General features: G+C 45.5%; 2 protein-coding genes across 2 annotated transcripts in view; one reads left to right on the top strand and one right to left on the bottom strand.

Moving 5' to 3' along the window:
- Nucleotides 1-1,364, top strand: part of slc6a1l (solute carrier family 6 member 1, like) — a gene marked incomplete at both ends in the record, with an annotated part of 8,336 nt that extends 6,972 nt beyond the window's left edge. Inside the window, 2 exons of the mRNA XM_083691885.1 lie at nucleotides 583-750; nucleotides 1,257-1,364. Coding sequence (XP_083548011.1) covers nucleotides 583-750; nucleotides 1,257-1,364 — 276 coding nt within the window. The remainder of the gene's footprint in view (nucleotides 1-582; nucleotides 751-1,256) is intronic.
- Nucleotides 1,365-5,753: 4,389 nt separating this feature from the next.
- Nucleotides 5,754-10,000, bottom strand: part of iqsec3a (IQ motif and Sec7 domain ArfGEF 3a) — a gene marked incomplete at both ends in the record, with an annotated part of 82,340 nt that continues 78,093 nt past the window's right edge. The window contains 2 exons of the mRNA XM_083692560.1: nucleotides 5,754-6,278; nucleotides 9,938-9,981. Of these exons, the coding sequence (XP_083548686.1) occupies nucleotides 5,754-6,278; nucleotides 9,938-9,981 (569 nt within the window). The remainder of the gene's footprint in view (nucleotides 6,279-9,937; nucleotides 9,982-10,000) is intronic.

Here is a 10,000-nt window from a genome sequence, read left to right as displayed (position 1 = left end):
GCCCACACTCCATATGCACCTGTGGAGATCCCAGGAGACTAGACAACTTGTATAGCAATATGCCGGCTACATCTCGCCCTCTTCAGCAGTCCAATCCTTTCAGATGTACAGGTGTTGAGGGGGAGGGGTTGTCTCTGAACAGGGGTCAATGGGTTTCCAACGGGTTAACAGGAACACCCACAGGGAAATCATACCTAGCTCTATTTCTCTGAGACAGTGAATCAATATGGGAGGATCAATGACAGAACTATATCAATGGAGTGTTATGGATATTCTGCCAGTGTGACTGACAATCATTCCCTCAACTCAGCTCATCACTCGCTAACCGGCTGAAAGTCTATAATCAACGCCTGTCAGTCTATATACATTGATCACTTACCTTGTGATAGATTGATCGAAGAGTAAGTGATAAATCAGTAACACATAATATACTATTTATTCACTATATGTAGTTATAAACATCTTAAGATACCTTACTGTATCTACAAAAGTTATTACTACAGTAAGTGTAACTTCCATGGTGTCATGTGCTATGTTTTTCGAACCATTTGTGTGTGTGTATGTGTGTGTGTATGTGTGCAGGGGGTGTTCACCTTCAGCGCCATCGAGATGACCCCTCTGACCTTGGGGGCGTATGTGTACCCAGCGTGGGGGCAGGGGATTGGCTGGATCATGGCTCTGTCCTCCATGGTCCTAGTGCCGGGATATGTCGTCTTCAAATTCTGCATCTCCAAGGGAGGCATCAAACAGGTCAGAGTGTCCTAGGTCTGCCCTATGTCTTAGGTCTGCCCTATGTCCTAATGTCCAAACTGCCCTATGTCCTAGGTCTCTGTCTCTGTCAAACCTTCCCTCTGTGTTCTTTCGGGGTTATCATTACAGGGGAGTTAGGGGGCTCAGACGCCCCCTGCCCCCGCATTGGGTTTTGAAATATTACTAAAAATAATCTACATCGGAGACCTCAATGTCATTCAAACCCTGCTATCTTTCTCTCAGCATGTCTCTCTCTCTCAATTCTTTCTTTCTCCCACCGTATACTTATTGTCCCGCCCGATCTACTCCTTTTTTCTCTCTCTCTGTCTGTCTGTCTGTCTGTCTGTCTGTCTGTCTGTCTGTCTCTCTCTCTCTCTCTCTGATGCTTTTACACGATGCGTCATAAAACAGCATATGTCCAAAAAAAAAAATCAGGCCATGTCACAAAGAATATCGCTATAAGAGATCGACTGTATCAATAATATCGGACTTCCTGTTCTGAACAGCGATGGCACAAGATGACCACCTCACAGCAGGAACCGAGAGCCCAAAGGCACGATGATGTCTCACGCCGGAACTCACGCATACATAGACTGGGTGAAGCAACTGTCTAGCTGGGTGTAGGAAGGTGTTGCCCTGATCAGGGTCAGTTTTGTGGTTTCTCTCTAATGGTTTATGTCAGGTTGTGGGTTGGGTAAACTGATTCTAGATCTATGCAAACGGGCAACTCCTCCCTGCAGCGTCTAACTGCTTCTGTATTTCAATCACCCACCCAGCCGGCACAGGACTCAGGCAGAGTGAGGCATTATGGGATAAGGAGTTTTATACTGTACATTCACTTCTAGAATTGAAGGTTGACATACAGCACTGTAATGTTAATTGGCTATAAGATGGACAACATCAGGGACAACACAATGCTCTTCCCTCCACTGTGTACTGTACAATCCATATGACTGTGTATGTGAAACCAACCTACTTGCTCTGAAGATTATCTATACAAAATCACTTCTGTCTCCATCTGCTCTGAGCTTACAGTACCAACAAATACAAGGCCTTTGTAATGTGTATCTGAAAGCAGTAAACATAAGAAGTATACTTTTTTTTTTTAATTGATTTGTGTCATGGGAGTTGTAGTTGGTGCATTGTTTGAAGTTTATTCTTCTATGAAGCCATGTACAGTTCATTTACTGTAGATCAAGATTTACTGTAGATTAATTAATTAATGTTAGTTTGATGTAATAGTTTTCATTTTCAAACAACGGTTGTACTACACAACCAACAAGTCCTTGACTGATGTTTGTTTAAATAGTGCTGAACTGTAAATATGTTTTGTGTGTCCAAATGGTAAAATGTTTTGAATAAAACAAAATGCTGGTAGTCGTGTATGAAAGCGATTTCTCATGGCTACATGTTTGCAATGAGCAATGATATGACAAGTGAGGGATTTGATCTGTATAGTTTCTTTCAGTTCAATAAAAAACAAATACAACCACAAAGCAAATGCATTGCTGCTTCTATGCAATCTAAATTTATAAGTTTGTCCTTCTTTTTACAGATAAAGTGTAGCTCAGCATACAAAAGCAATACACACTCATAATAAGTATTTTTTTCCTTTATAGTTTTTCCTTAGTTTTGTGTGTATGTAGCGGGGGTGGTTTGGAACCACGCTCGCTTGATGAGCAACCTTGCTTGGAGACCTGTGTCGCCCACTGACCACAAGGATGTCCTCTTGGTCTGATAGATGCTTGGGTTTGGTGAGCAGGGAAACCCAGGTTAAATCCCTGCTGGTTACATACTGTACATGTATCCTCATGTCCATACAGTGCAATTAAACAGAGGCAGCCCAGTGTGGTGAATAGACTGAAATAATCTTTAATAGCATGTTGATATACTGCAAAGACAGGTAAAGAGGGATTCAAAGCCAACCGAAGGAAGTGGTGGGTTAATAAACCTGTGCCCAATTTCCACAAGTCCATCTTCTTCGAAATGTCCTCCTCATTTTGGACAACAGAACAACAAGTTCCACACGTGTCGAAAAGCAGTGCATTTGCATCACAGAGCCCTTTCGTCTGTATTCAAAAGAAAAGGTCACCCTACTAACTCATGATGTCGTGGCAACGTTGTACAAATGTAATCTTGTCGTAGCTTAGTCAGTCAACATTTTACCATAGCATTCAATTGCGAATTCCGTAATCCTACCTCAATCATTTTTACCACAAAGACAATGATGCTCACATTCAAGTGCATTGTGGGACAGCAAGGACAGCAAATGTCATCATTGTCCCCATGTGCACGGCACTCAATTCAATCATGCACAAAACAAACTTGACTCCGAGGGGAATCACAGTTCAGTAGGCCTCAAATACATAAACCAATGACATGCCTGGTTAAAGAATAGCATTCTCTCCAAATGTTGAATTGATGACCAAGGAAGAAAAAAAGGATTACTCTCATACTGTTGGAGTGTCAAATGGGCAGAGGTACAGCTCTGTTTTCGAATACAATTTTCTGAAAACATTGACATAGTCCGATGATGCAGATACAGTGCCTTTTGTAACCCTGTTTTACACACCCTTTCAGATATAATGTTTACTGATATATAATATAAAGTAGGAGATAAAAAACAGTCTTCCAAACGGATTGAGATTGAGGGGATCAATTTCCTCTGACAGGAGAGTGTGAGATCTGATATCCTGTTTACTGGGTGAGTGCAATGCTGCGGTGAGCATGGAACAATTGAGACACAAACACACACACACACGAAGTAGGTAAATCAAAACTGACTCGGGAGAATGTGTTTTTTTTTGCACACACGTACTTGTGCACAAACTGATGCACAGACACACACACATTAAGAAGATAAATCAGCTCTGACTCTTGCGAATGTGTCCTCATACACACACACACACACACACACACAAACACACACACACACACACAAACATGCTCGCAGGCACGCACTCACGCACTCACCCACGCACCCCCCCACCCCCACACACACACACACACACACACACACACACACACACACACACACACACACACACACACACACACACACACACACACACAGCCAACCCATCAGTCCCAAAGCAGCGTGGCACAATAGATTTTTCCAGTGTCTCGCTCCTCACATTACGTGAAAATACATGAGGAGGAAAAACAAATAGATAGAGACAGAACAGCAGGGCCATAATTATGAACCAACGGATCGTCTGGATAGGAGAGGCCAAGGGCAAGCTGAGTGCCTATTTCACACAGCCTGATGGGGCTCATGTTTAAAACATGGGCAGATTCAGACTCAGGCAGTCGATGACCTATTTCAGATAAAGGACAGATGGTAGGCCTTAGCATTTAAGAGGCTGAAGCTATAACTCAGTTGTCCTCCCATCAACCTTCTGAATGTGATATTTACAAACGGGGCTGGGTAAATAGCTAGAGATTAACATCATCATCATTCTTTCCCCCCACTGATACTAGAAGATTAGCAAACACATCATGACACACATTCACATTAGAGTGCTGTTATGTGTGTGTGTGATGTTCAGATTATGATATTTCATATGGCCCTTGGCTTTTCAAAAAGTCAAATCAAAAGGGTATCTGATATAGACAGAGGCAGAGATTATGATTATGATTTGGATGTCATCCAATGCAACATATACTGTAAGTACTGAATAAATTGCAAATTATTTGGATCCAATAAGGGGTACGTTATAAAGTCTGTGTTTCAAAACGGAGAGATTTGCAGACTGGCAAACAGGTTAGTGCCAGTCCTCTTGGCTATGTGTTTTTCAAAAGCACATACGGTACTGTACCAAATGTGCAATCTCAACCATTTCAGAATATTTACATCACATGATCAATCATTCCATATCCCCATGATCAGATGCAAGCGTTGAGAATTCCTGAGCTGAATCAACTGCAAAACAAGGGCTGTCATTGGCTTTTGGTTTGGCAGTAAGCCGTTTGATTGGTTCGCCTTCGTATCCCATCATCCTCTGCTTACTGTAGGTACAGTAGGGGTGATCTCTGGAGTGTGACAGAGGGAGAGTGTGTTCGCTGACAATAGGACGAGAGAGAAAACAACAGCACAGAGACAGGGTGACAAATACGCCTTATCAGAACACAGGTTACTCAGTGAGCAGAGACAGACAGAAGAATCCCCATCACGATGTATAAATCAGCCACATTGCAAACGAGCAGACAGGTTTTGCTGAAATATCTCTAGCTGTATTCTTTTTTTGTGCCCCTTGAGCGAAGCAGAGAAACGACAGCTCTCTGAAGCAGGAGTATTTTCTTCTAGCCCCAGCGTCTGAAGAGTGCAAAGTCAGTTTTTTCATGGAGGCTTCCTTAATTTGGCACACACATTGTCGGTCATTGTCAATCAAATGCACACACACACACACACACACACGCACACGCCCATGCCCACGGCCACGCACACGCACACGCACACGCCCACACGCACACAATAGGTATGAGGTTAGGATTGTAAAAGCGAACAGAAATGGTCCTTGGATGGTGTGAGACCATCTCTAAGAGAGTCTGATAGTCTGTGGAATTTGTTTGCATGTTGTTTTTGCTGTTGTTGTTGTTGTTGTTGTTGGGTGCTGGATTGTGTACTACTTCCATCCATAACTACTAACTAAGGATCCATCCTGGAACAAATAAATCTGTGATATTATCGAGGTTCAAAGAGTTAAAACTGACAAAACTGTTATAGAAATTTGTTAAAACTACATAATATTTCAAAATACACATGGAATCAAGTAAAACTTTATTATTTTTCTGCTTTATTCTTCGTTACTCCACATATCTTTTAAATCTTTAAGTCGATTCATATTCTTTTTTTTTTCTCATGATATCCTTAAATATATGCATATACTGTAGATGTGATATTCTTTTGTATAGCTCTGTCTCTGTATGTAAATATGTACATATGTACTGTTAGTGACCAGGTCAGGGTGGGGTAGGTGGGTGAGGGGGGTTCAGATGTCTATTTACACCAGGCTTCGAGAGCCACTGGGGGTCCGCTGGAGGCTGAGGCGGGGGTCCGGAGGGATGTACTGGTGGGGGTGGTTGTAGGGGGGTGGCGGAGGGGGCAGGGGGGGCTGGTGGCCGTCGTTGCTCTGGGAGCCGCCCCCGTCTGGCGACCGCACGGGAGTGGACATGGCCGATTGGATGATCTGATGGTGGTGGGTGTGGTGGTGCTGATGGTGGGTGGGGGTGTGGCTGAGGAAGGCCTCCACGTGGCCATGGCCGCTGTTGTCCAGGACTATGACCTTGACGATCTGCTGGCACTGGATGAGCGTCTCAGGCCGCAGGTCGGCCATGCTGACGGGCTGGTGGTGGAGGTGGTGGGCGGGGGTGCAGGTGGCCGACTGCAGCTGCGGATGCTGCTGCTGCTGCTGCTGGAAGAGCTCCCCCCGGTGGTTAAGAAGGGCCACGCTCTCGGGGCTCCGAGGCAAGCTGCTGCTGCTGCTGCTGCTGAGCTGGTACGTCTGAAGCCTGTTGTGAATTGACACCTAGTTTAGAAACAGCCAGAGACAGCATCAAATGTTATAAGACTGTCCTCCTCTCCGGTCCGTCAGCCCTCTTGGTGAACACACATCACAACAGGCATGCGTTAGGGGGCTGGGGCTGGGTGGGGGAGGAGGACGAGGAGGAGGTGGGGGGGTGGGGGAGGGCGAGCGTGCGCCGCCCGGTGCTGGGAACCAGTTCAGACTGGATGCTGGGTACATTGGTGTGAGGAAAGGTGGGGGGATTGGGGATAGCAGGGTGGTGTGAGGGTGTGTTAGGGGGCATAGGTTGCTTCTCTGGGGGGCTTGGTGGTTGTAAAGGGGACACTGAGGGCCCTTGTGCCTCCCTTCTAAACCACTGGAGCACTGAACACTGAGTGAAGGAGGGAGGGTGGTGGACATCCGCTGAACACAGAGGCAGGGAGGGGGAGGGGATAGAGAGGGATAGACTAGGGTTGGTCAAACAAAGAGAGGGGTGGAGGGGGGAGGTGGGCGGACATCCACAGACGTCACAGGCAACACTCATCAGAATGCATGCCTTCAGGTCACACACAGATCTAACCACGCCTGCTCTTTTCAGCAGGCCTGGTCACACCTGCACATTCATGGGGGAAGGGTTTCTACTTTCCCTGAGTGGCTTCCACCTGGGCTTCTTAGGAAACGTTTATTTCCCCCCTGAGAAACTTAAAATGTTCTCCCCATTAAACTTGACTTTCTCTTACCATAAAACTTGTCTTTCCCGGGAAGCCTGGGGGAATAGGGGCCAACTACGCTAAACTGTTGTTCCTGGACTGTGCACTTATGGAGGAGAGGAGTACACAGTAAGCACTTACGCATAAACGTCTCTCTGGTGTATAGTTCAAAGGACAAGGACAGTGCAGATACATCAGAAGTTTGATGTATCTATGAGAACAACAAAAGACATAGACAACATAGGCCTGCCATTTGAAATGCCCTCACAAACGTACTAGTGTTACCATGCTCCACGTTTCGATGACATAACCTGATGATGCAAGTTAAATCTCTGACCTTACTAAAACAAGGGACGCTCAATAAAAAAAAAAAAGACAAGAAGTCTCAAACCAAGCTCTGCTATGCTAGAATCATGATGCTGTGTTAGGCGTGACAGTGTGCAATTCCTCAGCAGAAGTGTCGTTTGGGGACATTCGAGAGTTCTCCCCAAACATATGGGACTCTGACAGAAATAATGAAGAGAAACCCCTACACCTCCTGAATGAGCAATGTTTCATTACAGAGTGGCTTCTAGCTTCTAGTCTCAGTGGACATCGCTAATCAACCAGCTAGCACACTCACCGCGTACCGATGGGCCCAGGAACGGAGCATATGCAAATAAGGCTGATAAGATATGCAAGTGCAGAGTCATTCCAGCAGAAGGTGTTAATTTAAGAGGAATACGTGCCTTTCATTATGGAGATGACAGAGCACTAGAACACCCTAAGTAAGGGCCTTGAGACAGAATACTAGCGTGGCAATGTGACCGTGACAGAAATGACTACTGACAAAGTCGTATTGATTCTTGGTGCAGGTTACAGCTTCAGAGGGCTTTTAAGCAAGATGGATGACATGGAATGTCGATTCCATTGGGATTCGTATTGTAGAAGACCTCTACTCGAGCATAATCTCAGAAATTGAACAATCAATAGACTTTCATCGTGTTTATAATCCTTCTATAGCTAAAAATCATGAGTCATGATAAATATTTGCTTTTGCATTTCCCCATACCTTCTCTTCTCCAATGATCTCTTAAACTGACTCCCACTCTCTGTCCATCTCAACAGTCCCCTTCATGTTGAGCAGGCTGACCACACCATATGGGTGTGATCTAATCCTACTGTCACAGCTGGCCATGCATTGTAAGTATTACAGTACTGTACATTGCATTGTGGGTACTGAAATAATTTGTTGATTATGCGCCTTCCGATATGGAGTCATGTGACTACAGGGGGTGGGGGGGTGGGGGGGTTGGGGGTGGGGTGTGTGTGTGTGTGAGGGAGGGGCTGCGGGGTGATAGCACACAGGGGGTACCGATGACCTCTGTCTCCTTGTCTCCAGGAGACACGTGGCTCTCAGTCTGACCCCTTCCCGAGCGCAGATGCATTCTGACAGCGTGCACCGCCCCCTCAGTGGTCCGTGACATTTAGACATGGCTTGGCGGCACAGACTTCCGTCTACAGTCCCTTTAGCCACAGAAAACCTGACATGCAAACAGGCTGGAACCGGCAGAGTTGAAAAGGAGGGCGCTTCCACTAGTCTCTAACTCTACCTGAGTCTTCCATAACCCACTTCCATCGCTGCCTCAACCATCTACACCTGGTGCTTTGACTTGCCCTATTAGCTCTTTTCTGGGCATAGCATGAATGGTCCCTCAAAACAACAGTGAGAACAATCCTCTAGCATGGCAAGATTTCAAATGTGGATTCATAAGCTTTGAAAACCATACAAAACGTTCTCTTGGAGAGTGGAACGAATATTGTTCTGCCTTTTACCCACAGCAAATGCTATGCTGAACTGTGGCTTGGATTGAACAGGCCCCAAGATACTATGAACTTTAGCATAGTGATTAGTCTCCAATGGTTCATGAGTTTTAAAACAAATACAGCCTGTTCTGGGGCCACACAGGAAGATGAGTCTGGTTAAACAGGCACTGAATGTCACAATGGCCTAGTGTGTTTGCCTCTGTTAGCCATTCCTTCCCTACATTCCCCAGCACACACAGGGATTGAGGAATCAAAAGGTCACACGGCACATCCGGGATGGTAATCGTAAATCCCTCTGGGTACTCTAGTTCTAATGTTCATGCATTTGTGTGGAATGTTAAGAATTCCCACAGCACGAGAGGGGTAGGGGAAGTAACGATGATGGGTAAAATCAGTGAACACGCCTGCTCATTAGCACATCAATTAAACACCAGTGTGAGGATTCTGTGCACACACACACACACACACACACACACACACACACACACACACACACACACACACACACACACACACACACACACACACACGCGCGCACACACACACGCACACACACACACACATGCACGCATACACTGCTGTTGTTACGTTATGAACAGTAATCCTAGCTTGTTTTAAACTGTGGTAATTTACAAGGGCTGTTCTCTCATTCTCCCACTCACCTGAAAGCCTCAGGGGATCACCTCCGAAGCTTTGGCACAGGCTACGATGCAGTAACTGCTACCTACTACAATTCCCTGTAATAACAATTACGAGGAACGTTTCTATGGCTGTGTGCTGCTATATGAGGGCCCAACCGCTTGTGAAAGTTGAGCAAAAAAGAACAATTGTCCCTTGGTGATAAATAATGTTTGTTGAATGGAATTGAATTGAGTTTCATGACGATCTAAGTGGTCAATTAGTTAAAGCACCTTGATTTCCTCTCTCTTAGAGAGACTGAGAACTGAGAACCCTCTGACACAATGTATTGGACCTCAGTATTGCTGTCACGCATATAGAACTGCATACTATACACCCACCTGCACATTCATTCACTACCACGCATGGCACTACTGCACAGTACGTCAAGCTGCCCTGTCCCCTAGCCTGTCCTATCCCTCCACTGAGAATAGATAAGAGAGACCCACTTACCTGCGTTTGGACTTCGCCCTATCAATGAGCACTTACCTCCACTGCATTGAGTCCGCTTTTGTCGTCCAGGTCCTGTTTGCCTGCGAGAGCACAGAAAAG

Source organism: Argentina silus (assembly GCF_951799395.1).
Source record: "Argentina silus genome assembly, chromosome: 20".
Taxonomy (NCBI): Eukaryota; Metazoa; Chordata; class Actinopteri; order Argentiniformes; family Argentinidae; genus Argentina; species Argentina silus.
This window is presented reverse-complemented; position numbering and strand designations above follow the sequence as displayed.